Source organism: Limanda limanda, chromosome 6 (assembly GCF_963576545.1).
Source record: "Limanda limanda chromosome 6, fLimLim1.1, whole genome shotgun sequence".
Taxonomy (NCBI): Eukaryota; Metazoa; Chordata; class Actinopteri; order Pleuronectiformes; family Pleuronectidae; genus Limanda; species Limanda limanda.
Genome location: NC_083641.1, coordinates 17,958,639 through 17,981,655, shown reverse-complemented (window position 1 = coordinate 17,981,655; position 23,017 = coordinate 17,958,639). Strand labels below are relative to the sequence as shown.

Here is a 23,017-nt window from a genome sequence, read left to right as displayed (position 1 = left end):
ACATTTCAAGCATCATAATATTTCTTCTACATAAATATAGGTATAGTTTAGAGGTGATTTGATTGATTTGCTTTAGGACCTAATCATATCTTTGAACAATATGCAAGGTCAAATTTGAGCCTTAGTGCACAGATTAATGATATTATCCTAAAATAAAATAATAAGAAAAGAGATACGTAGTGTTGCATGCAAGTTCCCGTAAAAGGCTCATTTAAGTACAAAGCATGTATTCAGCTATTTTTATATATAGTAGCCTGTACAGACAGACACACCTATGCAAAGGCTATACACATATATAACACATGACACATCCTACCTGCCACAATCCAGCAGGTTGGAACACGCTTCCCCCCCTCGTCAGCATAATCATATCTACAGCGAAGGAATCATCATTTTAATGCAGATACACACCAGTTTATTGATTTCATTCATCTGTCAGTCTTATTCTCTTTATTGTTGGAGGTTTATGTCAAACATGATGATAACATACATGTATATATATATATATAAATATATATGTTTTTTTAATAATCCCTGAAACTCGTCCGCGGCAGAGTCATGTTGTTCAAATCAACATTTATAACAGTCAATGAGACAATTTCAAAGTTTTCATGGATACAATATATGCCATCCTGAACTGTGTGTAAATGTGTATGAATATGACGCATAAGACGTAAAATAAACAAATTAAATACACTTAAAGGAGGCATAAGCGTGACTGTAGTTCTGTGGTGAAGGACCATGCAGATGCTGAATCTACTGTGACAGTGTCACAAGTGTGGATGATATTATCAGAGGAAGTTTGAGGGACAACCAGCAGTGTGGGAAGCTATGTTGTGAAATTATCTGACACACACTGATACTATATAAAACTCTGTGTACAGACCCAATGGACCGATGTGGGTATGTGTGTGTGTGTATATGAGGCAGATAGATCTATGCTCCCATGTGTCCTGTGTGAAGATGAGTGAACGTCCTCTTCCTGGGGGTCTTTTGTCTTCTCCAGCCCGCTGGGACCCAGGAAGACGACGCCCCTCATACCTGATTGTTTAATGTGAGGAGTATAGAAAGCTGCAATGGGTCTCAGATCGGAGCGTGTGTGTGTGTGCGTGTGAGCGTCCATGCGTGTGTGTGTGTTTGTGTGTGGGTGTGTGGGTGTGTGTTTTGACAGTGGGGTCTTTTACAGGCGGCCAAATCTTTGATGTGATGCACAGCTGACCCTCTGGTCGCTCTCACGCTACTGTCCCCAACACAATAGGAGACTGATGTTTCTATACACACAAACAAACACACGCACGTGCACGAGCTTACACATACAGACGTCATCCAGCTTAACACTAAATAATTCTCTGTGATATTTATCTGGTGCAACATTATTATTCCTGAAATGGATACTTCACATTCAATGATACAGACATTATTATCATATTATTGAATGTATACTTTTGTAAAACTATTCTGTTCTTTACTATACTTACTATCACACTACACCATAGTACTATACCATACTACACTAAACCACACTATACTACACTAAACCACACTAAACTACACTATACTATAACACCATACCTACTTCACCATATCACACCGAACCACCTATATTTTTCTCTACCAACTGACCAACTACTTTCTGACGGCGTGAAGGCGTCTGTGGACCTGTGTGGAAGAGTGAACATGTGGTAGTTGATCGTAAACATAAGCAGGTTACTCTGCATATTTATACACCCGGGGGAAGTGTTTATATATGTGTCTAAAGCTGATGATAAAGTAAAAACATGTATTTACATATAACTACAGACGTTGTTCAGTGTGTTAACCACAGTGAAAGTCACAGGTGGCTTATGTCAAAATGTGAATCTGGCGAGTTGGTCAGCGTCCCGACTGTAGCGATGCCAAAGGATAAGCAGACTCTCAGACTGTACTTTTCCATTAGAGGGGTCTTTGTCATGTCAGTGAACTCAACTGAAAAGCACAGTGACAGAGAAGCAGACTGAGACGTCACAGACACCGACGGAACCACATGCACAGAATGACGACTGTTTCACAGACTCACTGAACTCCACGGGCACTTTAGAAAAGCGCAGTGTAGACAGAACAGGTTTGGCGTTGTTTAACTGCACAAAGAAAAATCCTCTTTATAACTGAGCTATTTTAAGTAAAGCTAGTGGCAAGGTTGATTCCCAAATTCCCCTGAAGTTCCACTTCTTTGGCCCTTATTACTGTCTTTCACTTTCTTTTCCCTTTGCCTTCATTTCCTCAGGTTCACTTGACGAACCCTCTTTGTCCTTCCTCTCTAACATTGTCCCAGAGTGAATGATGGGTCTAAGGACTTTTTTTTGGTTGCACATATTATATTAATATTAATTAATTTAATTCATGTTCAAGGCACTAATGCAGCTTTGAACGCTTGTCTCATTTGTATTTAGCCTTTTGTTCTTTGCTCTTTGGGCAATGCCCTTGAAATGCTGCTGTGACACAATAATTTCACAAATTGGGATCAATAAAGAACATCCATCTATCAATCTGTCTTATTTTTGAAAGAGAGGCACTATGATGCAGTTTTGATGGAAACTGTTTCGACATAAGGAGTCTCACCTTTACCTCTCTTGCTCCGCATTATCCTCGATTCTTCTTATATGACAGAAAAACAAATTATCCATGACACCGAGGCACTGCTGTCTATTTCTTTTTAAGATGTCATCTGACTGGCGTGACCTTCATCATGTGTGCTGTCACGCATCCAGCTCCACTGGGTATTTCCCTCTGCCAGTAAAACATTTTAAAAAAACCATGAATTTCTAATGTGCTATTTCTGAAACATGATGTGAATGTGCATTTTGGATGATTATAACAATTTCATGAAAAAAAACAGGAACATGAATGTTTTCAATTGGCCAGAAAAAGACTAAAATAATCAAGTTTCTACATATTGGCCTCAACTATCTGTCGACTCTTTGTTTTTCACTCTGCTTGACTCCTGCGCTGTCAACAGAAATGAGGGTGCGTGATAGAGAGAGAGGGAGGGAGAGAGAGATAGAGGGAAGGAGGAGGAGGAGGAGGAGGAGGAGGAGGAGGAGGAGGAGGAGATGTGTATACGTGCAGGGCTGCACTGGTCCATGTTGCACAGTCTGGGGGATTCCAGCCAGCTGCGTTGAGAGCACTGACCTTGGCAAAGCCTACATTGTTTTTCAGTCCCTGGGACAAACAAGTGTTGGATACGAGTGTCAACTGCTCAGCGGACAAATGATTTACCGACATTAATAAACAGAGAGAAGCTACTGTATTCAAACACTGCTGCACTGCATTGAACAAACTCACAAGAATACCAATATAGAACAAAAAAATGTATATAACTTTTTTATATATATACGATTATATATATACACACAGGTATGTAATTCTCTCACACGTCATTATGTAAAATGTGCATTGTAAGTTATTTTGAGGGGACACACCACAATGTACCAAAACTACAGGAGACAGGATGGGAAGCTGTCGGGGTTATTCAATGTGGCAGGTGTGTGTGTGTGTGTGTGTGTGTGTCTCTGTGTGTTTTCAAGCTTCTTCTTCCTTTTAGTTATGCTGTAGTTTTCCTTCTGAACTCCTGGTACAGGGGAGCCCAGATTAATTTGGAGGCCACTTGTTTATCTCTGACCACTGCTGTTGTGTGGATGACATTGTTGGAGTCACAAGCTGATGGCTAATGCGTATGTGTGTGTGATTGTATGTGTGTGTGTCATATCACCACTTACGTCTGCAGTAAACAAGTCAGCGTCAAGTTTCTGTGCCAAACACTTAATATCTACGGTTCTCACACCCCCTCAGGCAGTGCGGGAACTCGGCTCTTATTCTCCACCACAATCAAAGCCAAATAATGAATCATCTTTCGTCTCTCCCCGGCTGAAAACAATGGGATCATTCTTAAGATGTAGTATCTGACTGCTCTGGTTGCTATGCAGTGGCAGGCCCTCGGAGGAGATCGTGTTATGTCTGGTCAGCTTTACCCGCCATGTAAGCTGCTGCATGACTTGAAAATGAGCTCATTGAGAAAATATTGAGAGGCAAGATTTTCCTTTGCTTCTATAAGCACGCTGCGCCTGAGCAGGGATCAACCTCAGGCCAACTGTGGAGGAAAAGCTGTATCAGAGTCAAACCAAACTTCCTGGTCACGTCCTGCTTTTCCAAAACATCAATAAAAAGCTGTCACATCTCTGTCAGCAACAATAAAACATAGCGTGGGCGCTGAACATCCTGGTCTGAGATTAACTCCAAATAAAACGGTAATAAAATGACCTTTGATAAAACTGCATGGTGACTCCAGCCTTCATGGGCGTTCACTGTCGTCCTCATGCACTGAGATGATTAAGTGAAACATGACAGATTAATCATTTCACGTACAAGTTCCCCATTTGCCAAACAATATATTATTCTTTGTGCAGGTCTATAAACATTAGTTCCTATTTCCTGTGCTCACCCACCAACCAGAATTTACTTTTAATATAAATGACTGATATAGCGTGACAGTTAGTGATGAATCATTAGTAGTTTCCTGTGTGATTTTATCACCAATCGGTCTCATTTAACTTTAAAAGAGCTTTTTAGTTTCATTTTCTTTTCTGTTTAGATGTGGATGCTTTATTTTACCACCCCATTTCAATTTGACATCTTTTTTTTATTTGATATCTCTTTTTGGATATCTTTTTTTTGATTTGTTAAATAAAAAAACAATCTACCCTTGATCATGATGATGAAATGAAAAAAAACTTAATGAAACATTCCCTGTGTGACTGTTACGTTCTCCTATGCAGTAAACACAGACTCAGAATCTTGACCAAAAGATGATCGCTTCACCTCCACAGATGCAACCTTCAATGGTTAAATAAAGTCTGGATCTCTGACTGTGAAGTGGTCTTTGCACGACCGAGGTCAATGACCCGACAAGCATGGGACCAGACACGATCGATCCAAATCCTGATGGGTCTGTTAACCCCATCTTCTCTTCAGCTGCGTCCCAGGCCCTTCTGGTTTACCCTCCTCCCCATCAAGCATGCTTCTGAAAACAGTTGAAAATTTCCAACATTCAAAGATCTGTCTGATCCCAATAGATACAACTGTTCCACGGTTTTGTGACTCAAATAAAAAGGCCTGCTCCTCCTAGCTCAAAACATAACATATTGTTCAAAATGTCAAACTATATATAAACTGTCTAATTAAGCTGTTTGTACTGTGCAGCTAAACCCTCACTGTGGGTGACAACATAAGCCAAGGCTCAATGAGTTGTTTTATTAAAATGCCATTGTATCCTCACTTACAGATATAGCCCACTTAGATGCATACCTGCTCACATATGTGAGAGCCCCCAGTGCTCCAGAGCGCCACCTATAGGCTGTGACAGGGCTGCAATGAAGGGACGGAAGGACGTGGCGTGCAGACCTTGTGTCAATTCTCTCTGTGCCTAATCCCTGTGGGTGAGGTGCTAATCCAACACCCTAACCCCTGGTCTGGCCTTATCACAGCACATTGCCTCACTTCCTCCTGCTACCCAAACATACATGTGGACAATGATGAGTCGAGTGTAAGTAATGATTAGTGTCCCGGCTGGAATATGTCTGACATCATGGGTTTCGGCAACAGACACATCAAAACGTACACACATCAATACACTGATATAAATGCCTTAAAACTATACAAACAACATGTTCAATACAAATGGATAAAGTTCAATAAAGATTACATTTTATTTTTAAATTCAGGTAAAAACAACTTAGCCGACGCATGAAATAGACACAAGACTTTACCCGGAGTTTGCTTTAGCACAGACGCGTTCACAACAGACACTCAGGCGAGAGGTGGAGCAGCAGACGGAGCAGGAAGTAACATCCTAACTCCGAATCACGACTTTCTTGACAACACACACACACCAGTGACGACACTTATCACCACAAACTCCCTTCTCATCTTCGTCGGTGTCTTCTACGTGTATGATGATGCTTTTTCTCCTCCGAACCATCGAATACTTCCATTCCTTGCTCATCTTCTGCACAATCTGTAATATATCGCACATATTTGACTTTTTTTTCATTTTATTGTTTGGCTCTTCACTTTCGATTCCTGTCTTTATCTTTCTAGTACTTGCTTCTCAATTTACTTTATCTCCCCCCCCTGGTTTATTCGACTTAAAGGTCCAGTGTGTAAGATTAAGGTGAAAGGGATCTATTGTCAGAATATACTTAATATAAGTGATGATTTCACTTGTGTGTGTTATCAAAATTGTACAAATTGGGGTTTCTACCTCTCTACGGAGGCAGCCATGTTTTTTACAGTAGCCCAAACTGGACAAACTAAACACCTTTTGAGTTCTTATGACAACTGAAGGCTACCACAGGTTATTTTATGGTTAAAACCTTTAATATGTTTGTTATGCACTAGGGATGGGACTTTACAGGAGTTTTCATGTTCGAATAGTCATAACGTTATTGAACAATTAATCGATTATTTGCTGAGGCATGGATTTTTATTCGAATGGATTCTTAATGACGAAAAATCGAATATTCAATTATTCATTACAACCCTAACCCTAACCCTATTTTGCACCAAAACACGAAAAGCAATTTCATCCAAACCAGAAAATAAATCTGATGCTGGGCCATTATGAGTGTGTGTGTAGTAGAAGTGATCACGTGGCTTGTTTGCTTGTAAATGACAGGAGGGAGTGGAGAGAGAAAGAGAGACAGGAGAAGGAGGAGCGAAGAGAAAGAGAGAGAGGAGGAGGTGGAGAGAGGAGCACAGACACAAACCGGCGTGTCTCTCTCAGTGACACACCGGGGAGAGCGGTGTGGTGGTCTCGGGTCCTCGCGTAGCTCCGGGGGGTCTCTCTCCCTCCCTGCGTCCCGGTGTCCTCCTCCTCCTCCTCCTCCTCCTCCTCTATATCATATATATAACCGACAAGGAACCTGGAAGGGACGCACCACACCACGCACACACACGCACACACGCACGCACGTACGGGCAATCCCGGAAATAGCATGCGTACTCTCAGCCTGTCACGTAGGCTCGCGGAGGGTTTGCAGCGCTGCAGCCGCTCGTAGGTAAGAACCGGAGCTGGGGAATCTCCCCTGGATTATTGTTTATTATTGGGACGTAAATCAATTTCCTGCGGATTCTGCAATGTGCATTTGAACTGAATTCATAATTTTGTGTGATTTCATTATCACTTGTTGTGGAAGGAAGGAGCCGAGCTGCTAAGTTGGTGATCAATATGCAGCAGAAGTATTTCAATGTGTTACTGTAATCGTATGTTTAAAGTAGGAATCTTTATGATTGTACTATTAATATTAGTGGGTTTAAATATACAGCAAAAGTAAGTTTTTCTTTCGTTTTCGTAATTATTAAAAAATCAGCTTTGAATACGAAATAAATATTGCAATTTGAAAATGACTGAATTAAATACTCTTATTTAATATCATATGGGTATTTTTTATCCTTCATACTTGTAATCTGTTTTTAGTATTTGTATTTACATACATCAGAGGCGTTTTACTGTGTTATATTTGGAACTGAAGTGATTCATCTCACTCTCCGCAGATCTCACTACAGCCTCCAGATGTTTGGAAACAATCCAGCTGCTCCAGAGGTGTGAGTGAGACTCGGTGGGGACCACGAGGGGTCGGGACTCGGACATGAAACTTCTCCCCCCCGCGGTGTGGCTCCGCTGCTCAGCCACAACATGAGGAGAGGACGTGAGCTACGTGCGCACCCAGCTCATGACGAGATGAAATGGAGAGCTGGGGACACACGGACCTTTTAAACCCGAGCTCCTCCCGCGGATCAGCAGCCTCAGTCCCGCAGCATCTGCAGCACCAGCAGCACCACCACCAGGACCAGGACCACCAGCACCAGCACCACCACCAGCACCCGGACATGGGCTTCTGCTTGCCGGCGGCCGGGAGCCCCACCGCCGCGGAGCTCCTCGCTGGTCTGGCCTCTCAGACCGACTCACCTGGGATCACCGCGCCGACCAAGCAGTGCAAGACCGGCGTGCCGCTCTACAGCGCCGGGGTGGTGTCTCCCTCCGCCACCGTGGAGGGCAGCCACGCAGGCGTGCACGCCCACACGCCGAGCCGCTACCCGCCACAGATGAACCGGGTTGCGGGTGGAACTGGTGACCTGGGTTACCCCTTCACCAGCAGAGCCCACCTGGGGGAGAACGCGTTAGCGATGAAGAGGATGAACTGTGACCTGAGAGTCAGACAGGTGCCACCGCAGAAACGGAGGGGTGGAGACACTGTGAATGGGCTGGTGGTGGGGTCACTGGGGTCACCGGGGTCAGGGGGCTCTGTGAGTCCTGCATTTGGCCCCAGAGACTTGGACATAAAGAGGAGGTGGTTGGCAGAGGGCAGCGTGGCCCACAGATCTGCAGAGGACCCCAGGGTGGGACGGGCAGTCCCCCCACTCCCAGCCACCTTCAACTGCAGCAACAGTTCCCAATGCAACCCAATGACTGTCAGTCGTGTGCACTGTGTCCCCCCCCAGTCTCCCTTCACCCATCCTGCCCTTCACACTAACCAGCACAATGGACTCCAGGTGGCCTCCTCGGGCTCGCCACCCAGCCAGACCTCATCCGGGGAGGCCAACTGCATCCCGACCCCCCCACCTCCCACGGGGGCCGGCTGGTCAGCCGAGCGCATCGCCCAGCAGTACATCGTCCCCTGCATGAAGTCCTACGGCATCTGTGTGAAGGACAACTTCCTGGGCCTTCAGCTGGGCGACAGGGTCCTGGAGGAAGTGGACGTCCTGAACCACAGCGGGAAATTTAGCGGCGGGCAGCTGGTGAGCCAGAGGAGCATCCCCTCAGGGAACATCCGGGGCGACCAGATCGCCTGGGTGGAGGGACACGAGCCCGGCTGCAGGAGCATCACGGCGCTGATGGCTCACATCGACGAGGCCGTCATGTACAGCGCCGCCAACGGACAGCTGGGCGACTGTGTCATCAATGGACGCACCAAGGTGAGAGCAGGCCCAGGGTGGGGACATGGGGGATAGGGGGTGAGGCGGTGTCAGGCTGACGACATCATCGAATATTCAGCATGTGGCCCGTTGTGTCATTATCTGGTCTGCTCCCGCTTTGCCTTTCTAATGTCAACAAGCAGGCAAATACACAAACTCACACACACACACACATACACTTGTACCACAGTGGGAGAGTGAGCAGAGCGTCAGGTAGGATGTCGGGATGAGCTCTGCTGTGTTTCTGGCACATGAGGGAGGCTGTGGGAAGATCCTTCCCTCTCACCAGGCTCTGGGTCCGGATGTAGATCTGCCTCTGTGCCTTCATACCACTTGTACCCAGGAGGGAAAAAAGCAAAACATTGGGTCCGTATCTCCCCCTGTCATCAATATAACTCAGAATTTCTCCACCACTGCTTTGACCTTTACACACACACACAGCACTTGTTTGTTTTTGTTTGTTTGTTTCCTTTAATTCGTAACCCATGCCATGTGAGCCACATGTACACACCAGCACATACCTCCGACTCTGTCCGCATTTATGTGGATATTTTGCAAAATCACACTTTTTCCTCTGCGTTTGACCCTCACGTCCGTTTTAAGTCTCTCAAACTGAGATTTGCCCTCTAAAGTGCAGCTTTTCACATTTTGGGAAACGATGATGTCCCAGTTTAATTCGTGCCTGTGTAATGAGGATGTGCCAGAAACAAAAATGATATACTGTTTTCGTTGGCATTGCTAGGTCTATTTACAAGTTTGCGGCTAAATTATGCAGTACGTCCCCGCATTCATAAGCACCTGCCCCGGCCATTTATTTCTTGGACCACAGCTTTCTTCTAACCCTAACCCTTAATGAAGGTTGTGTGTACGGAGGTTGTTTCATACACTGGACACCAGTTAAGACTCCACTCTAAACTCTAAAGGGAATAAACCATTTGAATCCCTTTTTGTTGAAGTCTGCAGATGACCTGGCAGGAATTTTGTTTCCTCTGTCCTGGGAACAGTTGTGGACCTTGTGTCCAGGACATAGACACCCCCACCTTACCCCTCCCGGTAACACAGTCTGGTTTAATCTCCATCCTGAATCTTTTTGTACCACCTCCCACTTTCCCCTGTAACATGAAGAACCAGTTAGGAGGAAAATTGGCAAACAACACACGGATACAGAATTTAAAAAGCCTTCTACCTGTCGCTCAGTGTCTTTCCGTGTGTGAGTGGCTCTGTATTTTTTTTAAGTACAATTTAGTTTTTCGGGATCTACGCTACTTTCATGGCCTGTCTCCCTATCAGCCACGAGTTAACCATTACATGGCCGGCTAGACAGTTACCCAACATGTCCTCAGTGTGTCCACAGACCCCTTGTTCAGGCGAGATTTAAAGTAGCATAGATCCAGAAGGTGCAGATTGGTGTGGCTTGGAGTAAAGCTTTTAAAAAGTGGTAGATGGTGTGAACGTTGTTTTGAGCCAAGGTTTACCTCAGCGCTCTGTGGATCTGTTAATGAGGCTGAAGAGTAAATATGTGTCCATTATTTTTAAAGAAGAGCGGCCCTTATTCATATTTAATGAGAACACCTTCATTAACAGATGTATTGAATTTCTCTGAAACTATTTCCGATCATGTGTAGGTTGTGTGTTCAATGATTGATTAAACCATCCACAGTTATTACCCCCCCTCTCCTCCTAATGTAATGTCTCAACGGCCTTGTTCACCCCGTCTGTGTAAAGTCACACGTAGCACCTTGCCCTCTCCGCACGTCTACACATTTACATAAGCTTTAGGCCGGTGGTGTCTGCTGCACATAAGCAGCCTTCGCTATGAACGTGGGCTGACTGTGCTGCTGTCATGTCACAGTCGTGCTGCAGCCGGAGCTCTGCCCAAATGAAAGTATCCGGGAAAGTCTGTCTAACTTTTCATTTAGACAGAGTGTTTGTAGAACCGTTTGCCCACTGAAGTTTTCCGGAGGACAAAAAAGATTTATTGCTGCTATGATGTTTATCATGATGAACTAAATATAAAATGTGTTGATGCAAGTTTCTGTCATATGTTTGTTTTACAGTTAAACGGGTTACGCAAAAAACACTCAACAGAGCTCCATGGAATTAAGTGGAGGGGGGGTGGGGCCTGACCGAAAGAAGAACCCGTTGAATTTGGTTGCGGATCAGGAGACAGAACCAGTAATTAATTTTCACTTTGTTTAACATTGCAAGATATTTTTCAGCATTTTCCTTGATTTCTCCCAGAATAATGAGTAGCTGTAAGGCATAAATAAATCTAGTATTATATATATAAATCATTTGGTGCAAAATTAAATAAAACTGTAGATGTAGTGAATTTAAATGTGGTTTCATAGAGTGACGGGGCCTTAGTGGATTATAAGCATATTATAGTTATTTCACTTGGAGAGGTGCTTATGAGGTCTAAAAACAGTCAAGACAAGTGCATGGGAATAGTGATTGACAGTTTTATAATAAGATGAGTTTGTCCTGGTTTTATAGAAAGTTTTAGTCTCCGGGATACAATGTTGTGTTTAATTGCCGATACGGTTATTCATTCACTCATTATTTGGCAGGGCGCCGGTGAGTAACTGTGTGATTACCTGGTAAAAAGGTTAAAAGACCACACAGCAATTATCTACCTACCAGATCAGTTGATTTGCCCCTGGTACATTACAAAAAGTTCACTGTTACAAGGTACAAAATGTTCTGGCTGGGTTCTCGTGTGGAGGAGTGCAGGAGACGGGCGGAGTGATAGATACGGCGATGGAGTGTGCTGGAAGGTCACTGCGTCTTTTCCGTCCCACTCTTTGTCTAATGAAAATTATCCCTGAACCTCATTTCTTCGTTACATAATTTCCCTTCATACCACTTAATCTAATCTCCTTCTCCTTTCCATCCTATCCCTTACTTCACTCCCTTTCTTCTTTGTCTTATCAATCCCCTTGTTTGCTACTTGGACAAAATATTTTCCTGCCGTTACCTTGGTAACACGGGGCTGCGCATTGTGTATAAAAGAGATGGAGAGAGAAAGAGAGGGGCAGGCAATACCCAAAAATACTGCTTCACCACCAGACTCTAACTCCTGTTAGTCGGCTGCAGCGGCAGCAAGGTTCTGCTTCCTGGAAATGATAACAGCGTTAACACGGTGCAAGGTGGTGGTTGGAAAAGTCTTGTATTTGTGCATAGATGGGAATAAGATGCATGAAGGAGGAGGTGGAGGAGGAGGTGAGGGTGGGGGACAGGGAGCGAGGAGTGGGAGGACGGCGTTGAGCAAGAGCGAGAGGAGGGCCGCTGCAGCAGGAGCTTCGTCATAGCGAGGATGTCTGCTGCAGCGGCGTGTCCTCACATGGCCCACATAGAGCTCGGCAGTGCCACCACGCAGGCAGGAGTCAGAAGTCACATAGTAACACACACACACACACACACACACACACACACACACACACACACATACAGCACAGCAGAAGAGCTAGGAGCTAGCTCGTCTGGAGGCGCAGGATAGATGGACAGATAAATGTAGCCTTGTGGTACTAATTTAGTTGAGGGTAAAACAGACCCAGTGTTTAAAAATGCAAACTGTCATATAATCATCACTGGTTGATATTTGCTTCCCAGTTGATATAATGACATGATTTGTGTCTTATTTGTTGAATTCTCTCCAAGCTGCCGGGGTTGGTTAGGGTTAGTATAATATACTGCATGGTCTTTGTCCCCTCCTCTTCCTTTTGGTGTTATTTTTATTTCCACTTTTATGTGACATTGACGCCCATATAAAGCTTTAATGTACATCTATATAGGATATACAGATTTTCTATTAATCTAAATGGATGATTTCATTAATCTCGTTTTGGAAACATGTTAGAGAGCACACAACCAACGCCTAACGTACAGTGATGACTCATGCATAATGAGAGTCATTGGTAGAGCTGAGAACATTTTCCAACTTTTTTTATGTGCGCATAAGAAATTACTGCCATATATTATATTGTTTTATATTAGTCAGTGGAATTACCAGCAAATATTTAAATGGGCGTATTGGTTTTGACTTCAGAATGTCACACACACAGACACACACAGAAGCAGAATCTAGCTGAATGTTTGGCCACTGACAAACCAGGAAGGTCGGCACAGATGCACGCTAGGAGTGACGATGCGTTTTCTTCATAATTCAGTTTCAATCATCGAGACCTTTATCACCCTTGCTTAATAATCGCTGATCTTTAGTTTGGTCACACCCTGTCGTCCAGGTCGCTTATGACTAATCAGCTGTGGAAAAAAGATGACACAATAAGTGACTCAGCTGCTTTCAACCCCAGAGATGGTAAACGCCTGTTGTGCTGAATCATCCTGAGAGAAGGTCTTTGCCTCACTGACTTTGCAAGTTTACAATAAACCAGGATCTCTCAGGGCTGTGGTATTTCATTATGAGACTTTTAGTTGTCGCCTGAGGAAAATACTGTTTTGTCTCGTTGTCTTATTCGGGTCATATTGATGACTTCTGAAATCTTTGAACTCTTAAAGTCTTTTCTTATTGAAGCCCTTAAGCTGCACATTTAACTGACTCGTAAATGCCTCTGCTTCCCACAGACGTTCTGTTTAGGGGCATCCTCTGTTCCTCCTGATGCATTTTGATCACAGTGCTTTTGTTTATAAGGATTACAGAAAAACTACTGGATGGATTTACACAAAACTTGATGGAAAGATTGGGTGTTAGTCATATCCAGGGTCTGATCCAGATATGGGGGTGGATCCAGAATATCTTTTTTCTTGAACATTGCAACATAGGGCATGGATTTCGAAATAAATGTTCATGGATCTTAAAGGGGACATTTTAATTTAAGGAACTGATATATATGAGTTTGTGAAGTTTTGTGCTGGTTGATTTAAGGGGACTGCTGGGCCTCTGCAGGGGGAAATTGCCATTCTAGTTAAAGCTATAATATATGATTTAGTGACCTCAATCTAGGATTGGTAATCCTGGACAAGCTAGCAAGAGCAGGCGACAGTTTGAATGAATACAACCAATACAATTATTTTTTGGCTATTATGGCTTTCTGGATACGGAGACGATTTCAACAAGCAAGATAAAAGTGTTTCAGAAAAAAATAACCATCATTATACCTTTAAAGGGGCTATAGCTCTCAAAGACCTTATGTCTGCTTCAACTTAAATCTCTGTATCAGTCGTTTGTATGATTGCCATGCCAATATGACTTTGTAAGAGCTATTAACCCGTTTCCTTATAGGTTTCAAGTTTCCACCGTTTTTTCTATCTGTCTTCCATCATTACAGTTCACCAGGAACATCCTCATCTCTGTTCTAACCCCTGCTCCTTCCCGCACACTCTCCTATGCTCCTTCTCACTCCTTCCAGTGCCTGTATTTGTTCAGCCTTATCAACCCACTCTCTTTTCTTCACCATCATCCCTCTTATCAGAAGATGTGTGCAGCATTGGCGTTTGTTTTTTGTTCTGCGCTCCAGGGCCATCACCTTGACAGTGCGGGTATCTGCCCCGGCGCTGCCATTAGGCCGTTAATTCCGGTGCCTGGCAGACAGGAGGTCGGTGCCAATTAGACTTGAACGTACTGTGGGCAAAGATCTCAGCAGAGATGAAGGAGGGAGAAGAGCTGAAACGACAGACATGGCAGATAGGATTCAAGACGTGCTGTGTCACGCTCTGTTTCTGTGTGTGTGAAGGGGAGTGAAACTGTGTGGGTGTTTATGAAATGATATTTCTGATTTAGAACAAATCTCATAATTGTCCTAAATTATATGTCTGTCTTGTGTAAGCTTTGACAGAGACATTTTGTGTGTGTGTGTGTGTGTGTGTGTGTGTGTGTGTGTGTGTGTGTGTGTGTGTGTGTGTGTGTGTGTGTGTGTGTGTGTGTGTGTGTGTGTGTGTGTGTGTGTGTGTGTGTGTGTGTGTGTGTGTGTGTTTATGCTGCAAGCTAGGGTTGAGCTGTGTGGCACAGAACATATCAACTGTCTGAAATTGCATTTGCCGTTTACAGTCTGTACAAAAAAATCTACTTGCTGGGAAAACTCCTCCTTGAATATGAACAGAACACATGAACCAAAATATTTAAACAAAATAATCTCATCTTTAAATGTGAGGATAAAATCAATCTCTTTTTTTTTCTCTACCATGTACACATCCAACATTTTATTTCAACTTAAACAAAGATTCATCTCGTTCATTCATTCGCAGTGTCTCAGAGTCAAATAATGAAGTGTCCACCACTCCACGTCTGTCTCCAGTGTACTGAGATATATTTTGCATTATTGGTCTTTGTCATTTTGAATTCAAATTCAATCAAAATGCATTGTATGCATCTGTGAGGGGTAAAAAAAACGTGTTGGGTGCATTGCCAACCTCGTAAGACATTTGCAAAGCCAATTCCTGAGAGAATGTTTTTCTTATTAAGATATTCTTTGGGCGTTTTAGCTTTTATTGATCGGACATTGTAAGTGTGAACATTTGACAGAGAGTGATGACAGGCAGCAAAGAACCAGATTCAAACTGATCCTGCGGCTGCAGGAGGGTTAAGCTTCCTTATTTCAATAAGTGGCGCTCATTCTACAAGGTGAACAGAAGGTACCCCCATTTTGAAAGATTCTGAAATAGCTTATTAACATTCGACTTTCTTAGCTCACTGTCGCCTTCTTTGCTTTGTGTTGAGCACTGCTGCTTTTCTTTTCAGTTACAACTATGGAATTGTACACATGCACATGGTTATTATGTGTGTTCCTGGGTGCTTGCACAAGATACAACTTCTACAGAAAATGACAACCTCTAATCACTAGAAATCAAATCATATAGATTATATAGACGTTTCTAATGATCATTATGCACGTACACATATTTCTCTCCATTTTTCTCTGTGTGTGCTGAAATGTTCATTATGACACAACACGTCTGGTTTTCAGCTGAAGCCCAGAGCAGAAAAAGGTCCCGAGGTTAACGAGCTCTGACTGCAAGCGTTGGTCAATAATGAGAGCCGACAATGGCGACTGAGCAGAGTCACAAGCTATCTGACCAAACTTGCCTGACTGTGAATGAGGAGGGAGGAGAGGAGGAGGAGGAGGGGGAGGAGGTGCAGTGCAACCTCTGAATGCAGCCAAACAAAACTGACCGGTCACTTTTATTCCACAAACAACACAGGGACAGGAGCGTTTGTCTCCGAAATCTGTGTGAGGAGCGCTCTTTGCTGTCCTCGGGGGGGTTCAGACTCTCACAGTGTCGTACCAGAGCTTAAATGATGGTTTGAGACGAGTTAAATCGATAGCGCAGCAGAGCAGAACCTGTTAGTGATGAGTTAGTGTCCCAGAGCTGAGCTGAAGTGATGCTCTCAGGTCTGATGCTGTAACCTTTACTTCCCAAGCAGAACAATATAAGTCAAGACAGGGACAGTATCCTCCCATCTCTCTCAGGCTGATGTCAGTCTGTGAAGGAATCAGCTGTCCACCTTTCTTGCTCTGAGCCTGGAACACCAGCATGTTCCTGTGGTTCAGACTCACACACACTCCCACATCTCAGCCTCCAGCACGCAGACGTCAAGCAGGGGAAATACCAGCGCCAGGCCCATGTTTGAACATGGATACAGGACGATATCTGCAGATCGTTACGTAGCCGGAGTTGAACGCTGACGTATTTCTCTGCTGCTTCCTCTGGTGTGTGTGTGTCACAAATCACATTATGGAATGTGATGCTGAGTAGACGAGAAGTTTACCTGGGGAAAGAGTCTGCTGTGGAGTAGTGGGGAAGCAAAATGGCAAGAGATGGTTTGATGAAAGAAGAAATGTAAACCAGACAGTTACAGAAATTAAATCTTGTATCTTCCTTGTGCTGACTGAGATTCTAATTAGGGTTGGGCAATACAACAATATAAATAATTTGTGCAATCTATATTTTCATCAATACATTGCTTATGCATTATGTCAACACAGTGAGGAGATATAACAAATCATTGATCTCCCTCAGATTTGTAAAAGGTTTTGAACGATTGTCATTATCTGCTCATAAAGATTTAGAGGCTAAAACCACAACCTTCGCTCAGAAAGGAATGATAATGTGACATCATAGGGAAAATTATCAATATTGACTGACGAGACATTATTTAATCTTAGTGTAATATTTAGCCATATCGTTCTAATTTCTGATTGGTCACCTGTAGCTCTTTACTGCTCATTGCTCGCACTTTGCTTTCTCATCAGAGTCCTCCGGTAAAGATGATTAATAACTTAATTCTTGTGGTCAAAACAGCTTTTGTTGTGCTCTATGAAATGTATTTGAATGGTCAGAATTTCTCAAATGCACAATTAATGTTCCCATTTCTTCTGTTTTTAGGCCATGGTTGCATGTTACCCGGGTAACGGGGCAGGGTATGTCCGCCATGTTGACAATCCTAACGGTGACGGTCGCTGCATCACATGTATCTACTATCTTAACAAGAACTGGGATGTGAAGGTAAGTTTATTATCAATATCAGTTTAATTTACATTTATATTTATACATATGATAATTATTTATATTATTTATTAATATTTTTATAAATGTGGATCATTGCAGGCTTAAAACACCTGAGGACATCATAGGTTTAAATGTGCATCTGAAATTATATCACTTTATATTCTTTTCAGTGCAACTAATAGCTCAGAGAATCTTAAAGCCATTTGGTTAAATTATACATGAGCAAATCGATTAAAATCTTCAGTGGCACAAGAAAAATTAAAATAAAATACACATTCTCATCCCCGGGGAAGAACAAAACAATTCCGTATTGCTGACCCTGTTGTGTGTTTTGTGTGTATTTGCCTTTGTAGAAACAAGGAGGGTTGTTGCAGATCTACCCTGAAGGTAAAAATGTGGTCGCCAACATCGAACCTCTGTTTGACCGACTGCTCATCTTCTGGTCCGACCGCAGGAACCCGCATGAAGTCAAGCCGGCCTACGCCACTCGGTTAGTAACCTGTCTATACATCAGGACACTGCAACACAACCAGATAGACAAGCACACACTCTGGCATTCTTCTAAATTAAACCGGTTAAAAGGAGGTAGAATTAGAATTGATTTTGACTGTCGTATTGTAGAGAAACAAGGATCTCCACTTGTATATAATTTCTCTGTGATAAACCTGCTCTTCACATTAACAGACTGTTATAAGTACTTGGGAACGTACCATCAGTTACATTACAAACCTTAGCAGTCCGTTGAGGACGCATGTCCTTTCGCTCCGGCATCTCCTCTCCCCTCCCGTCCTGACTGCTGGGGGGCGAGGTGGGGCTGCAGGCAGGAAGTATGTGTTTCCTGCGGGGGATGTTGGGAGGGAGAGGGGAGGAAGGTTCGATTGCACGACTCGTGCTGAAGAGGCACAGAGACAGGAATAAACAACACAGCCCCACAGGAGAGACGAGAGACTGCAGGAATTAACTGTCTGCTGCCTGAGAGATTTACTGTCCCAGACAGTTTGCTGTTCGCTCAACGACAAGACATGTTTTTTTTAAACTGTTGTCTGACATGTTGCTTTAAAAATAATGTGCTTTAGATATTTTGTCCATAATCTCTATTTAGGTTTACATTTTCTACATTTATAAAAATCCAACAGCCATATACTGTATATACATGTAAAATGTAATTACTATGATTGCATTTATTTTCTTTCCCTCCTGGAATATATAGAGGGGATATAATGATCAGTTTGTTTGGGATAGATGTTATTTCCTGATAACTCTTATTTAAATTTACAGATCATTTTAACATTAGTTTAGCAGAATAACAAAGATGGACACATTTTCTCAAACAGACAAGTCATTAGAAAAATGCCTGGTCCTTATTCGGCTCAACAGCAGAACCATTTCTCTACAGAAATATCTGTGGATCTCAATTTTAAAGGAGACATATTATGCTCATATTCAGGATCATAATTTGAATGTACCTCCTCTTTTCAGCCTCTGTCTGAAACACTGGATTTTAGCTCCCCTCTCTTTAAGACTCTGACCTACTGATAAAGTCCAGTCTGCACTGATTGGCCTGCTGGCCCACTCTGTTATGATTGGTCAAGCGCTTCCAGCATGTGTAATAAATGTCGGTCTAGCCACTATGCTCGCATTAGGCCAATGTGGGATATTGTGATGTCACAATACATCACAATCATTAGGAAGTATCAGCCAAGCTACTGACGAGGCTTTTAGGATTTTCTGGAACAATGTTTTTTAACTTTTACATATAAATAACCTGTAATACACAAGCGGAAATGGGAAATCTGAAAAACCACAATATATTTCCTTTAATGATCAGAGCAATTAGTCTAAAAACTGCAAGGGAAACTAAACTGAAACCCTTACATTATCTTACACAGCAAAACAAAAAAACTTCCAGTCAAGAATTATATCATGAATCCACAAAAGATGCTAACTCTTAATCTTGTTTCCATCCCTCCTCTTGTGTGTTACAGCTATGCCATCACAGTCTGGTACTTTGATGCCAAAGAGAGAGCAGAGGCAAAAGAGAAATACTTATTAGGTAAGCTTCTTCACAGTCATAGTTTTACTTCCATTTCACTCTTATACTTGCTACAACTTCTTATTGAATGTGACTGATAAGCTCTTTGTTTATTGCTTGTATCCATAGCAACGGGACAGAAAGGTGTTCAAGTGCCTGTCACTCAAAACAACAGGACATAGACATCTGTTTGGTGGAGAGCACTCTGAAACGTTATGTGCCTTCCAAAACCGCTGATGGACGTTGTGATGGTAAAAGGGAGACGCTGCTAAACTGTCAGTCGACTCTGCAGCTCCAGGCCACTCTGAACAACTTCAGCTCTCAGATCCATGTTTTCCTGCCATTTGATTGGCCTGCTGCTGATCAAAGTTACGGCAGATACAGAGCACAACGCACTGGATTGGATCGTGGTAAAGGTGAATGACGCATCGTCATAACTGGCTCAGCCTCACTGAATCATCCATGAAGACAAGAAACTGAAAAAAAGGACTCCTTGATTGCATTTCGTCGGGGTTTTGCCTGTTCTGTTATCAGCTATGTGACTTTTTATGTTTTACTCTGCTCTAGTGTCAGTTTCAATTCAAACACAAGATGCATAAATGATCCATCAGAGAACAGGGGGTGAAAGAAGTCGTAATCTATGAAGTTGTATGTGAAAGACTTGTTTCTCCCTTACTGTGATTTGGTCCCCTTGTCTCATGATTTGGGACTGTGTGTGTGTGTGTGTGTGTGTGTGTGTGTGTGTGTGTGTGTGTGTGTGTGTGTGTGTGTGTGTGTGTGTGTGTGTGTGTGTGTGTGTGTGTGTGTGTGTGTGTGTGTGTGTGTGTGTGTGTGTGTGTGTGTGTGTGTGTGTGTGTGTGTGTGTGTGTGTGTGTGTGTGTGTGTGTGTGTGTGTGTGTGTGTGTGTGGTCAGTGTGAAGACAGAGAGAAGGAAGTCACCCACAAAGCATCAAATCATTCTCATGAGCGCCACCATGATGTCAGTCCTAGCTCAAGCACGAATCCCGAACATTTCAGGGACGTACTCACAGTTTTATAATCAGCATGAGTATAACTTTACACTTAGATTGTACTCTGTATAGCACAGCAATTATATTCCATGATTGGTTTCAGGACTTTATTACAACATCTGTTTGACAATAGACAAAAAACTTTTGCATCAGCCTCAAAATGTGCCACTGAAACCCTGAGAATAAAGCATGAGAGATTCAGTGGTGGCAACAACTTTAAGACTGAACCTTATCTACACAAAGGAAACATCCACAATACTATTTTTTACTTCGAGCTGCTAAAACAAAACGTCCGGAAACTCTGCTGGCCCCGTTTTAGTTTGAAAACTCCAGTTCTGCGTTTTTGTCTGGACAGGCGGGCATGGGGATGTTTGGTAATTATGGCGTAGACACTCACAGCCGCCTGCTGATTGGGTATTTCTGGTCACGACATTGCCTTCACTGATTAAAACAATCTGCATTAGCCTCATGTGGAGAACGCAATATGGATAATCAATTACGAGCGTAGCTGACCCCTGTTATCTTTGCTAACAGCTAAATTCTGCATTTTATAGTGATGCTTAACATGTAAGAGATGAGCTATTAATCGTGCAATCTGCAGCACAGATTCATGCTCAATATACGCGACTGGTCATGTGATGCACTTGTTATGATCGACGAGCATGAAAAGCGATACGGAGCCAAAACGCTCTTGCAGACCGGGTTTGTTTTAAATTGAAGAAAATGTAGTAATATGGATGTAGCCAAAGCTTTTCTACATCCTTGGTGTGTAGCGCTTCCTGTTTGCCTGAAACACACGTCTCACACTCGAGACAAGAGGTGAACTGCCCACCGACAGGGGTCAAAACAGGGTTTGATGAGTGTCTGTAGGCTTGTGTCTGTGAACATGCCTGTACGGAGATTTAGCTTGGCTCTCTCCAGCTCTTAACATGATGGAGACTGTGTGTATAACCAGTCAAAACCCAGAAAGGATGGTTAACAACAGGTAATTTTTAAAAAAAGGAACAAACATGACAACATTCTACTAAACAGTACTTATCAGAATGACAACCTCAATCAACCTTACACTTCTAAAGCACAGAGTTAAGCATGTATGATTACTGCAGGGTTGAAACAGTTTCCTGCACATGTGTGGGATTGAGTATTTGTGTATAAACGTGACCTTGCACATGTATGTGACGAAGTCCACTGTCTTGAAGAGGGTCGCAGGTATTGACTCAGTGTATGTTTGATTGGTTAAAGAGGAGGTTATCTTTAAAAACAAAAAAAGCACTTTATTGTTTGCAATGTGTGAATGATAGAAAACAATATATATAACTTAAATGTTGATTAACGCCTTTTATGCTGTGGATAATAAGGTCATTCAAATGCAATAGAACTAAAACAATGAGAACAAATGGAAATTGTTTGCATATTCTTTTTTGATTTGGAGTATTTAATTAAAGCTGAATGTTTTTGTACACAGAGTGTGACTCATTACTGGGGGGAGATCTGAGCGGACATGAGAACATCAGTCCCCTTATGAAAACACATTTAAATTGCAGTTATAAATATCAGCCCCCCTAAATATGACAGCTTTTTTCTCATAAGAATCCATTATTTATTCTCTGAGAAAGGAATAAAAAAATGTAAAAACTGAAAGAAAGTGAAAAAAAGAAGATATCTGGAACCACTGATCCACACCAACATTAAATGGCTTCTTTGAAGGGACATGCCCCATGGCTCCACATAATTTCATGATAATTGGTTGAGTAGTTTTTGTATAATCCTGTGAACATACAAATAAACAAACTCAGACAAAATGTTCACCTCTTTGTGGGGGAGCAACAATGAACCTCAGTTATACGCCACATAGGAACCAAGTCTGACTGTTTATTTATATATGGCATATGGCCTTTTCCTACGGTGACTACGTAGGAATAAGAGTTATTTAGCCAATTTCAGTCACATGTCCTGCGGAGGATCATCTGAGAATTGGGTCTGGATTTTCTTTGCAGTTTGTAATTTTTGCATTTGTCGGGTGTAAGAAACATCATCTTCCCTTCCACCGGCTTACATTGGCTCTTCCGGACTTTCAGCAGACTTTATACAGGGGGCTTAGGTGAAGAAAGTCTGCAGAAACTCTGGTGGCTCCTTGAAATTTCAGTCACCCCTTTCAAACAGCAGCCAAATTTGACCTAACATAAGACTAATGTAGTAATACTCATTAAAAACAATAATTATAAAAACGATAATAATAAGCTGTCCAATCAAAAAAGTACGTCCATAAAGACGACTCCCACCAAGCATTTGACCCTGGTGCTTGTCTTGACCGATTTGGAAACTGTACATAACGTCTGAAAGTGGCTTGTGTTGTTCCAGTGATTCAGACTCTCCATGAATAACAAGGGAGACTATGATGAGAAGCCTCTGCTTGTGGTTTTGCTGCAGAGTGAGAATCAGAGCCTTGTGTCTGGTGCATGTGTTTGATTGAACTCCAGGAGCTCTCCATTAGGTTCTG

The 23,017-nt window shown here is 42.7% G+C and overlaps 1 protein-coding gene across 1 annotated transcript; it reads left to right on the top strand.

Moving 5' to 3' along the window:
• Positions 1–6,759: 6,759 nt before the first annotated feature.
• egln2 (egl-9 family hypoxia-inducible factor 2) lies at positions 6,760–20,188 on the top strand. The gene is made up of 6 exons (XM_061073224.1): positions 6,760–7,091; positions 7,588–9,009; positions 17,353–17,472; positions 17,829–17,965; positions 19,461–19,528; positions 19,637–20,188. Exons 2-6 carry the CDS (start codon positions 7,780–7,782, stop codon positions 19,687–19,689), a joined length of 1,608 nt encoding a protein of 535 aa, XP_060929207.1. The 5' UTR covers positions 6,760–7,091; positions 7,588–7,779; the 3' UTR covers positions 19,690–20,188.
• The last annotated feature ends 2,829 nt before the right edge of the window (positions 20,189–23,017 follow it).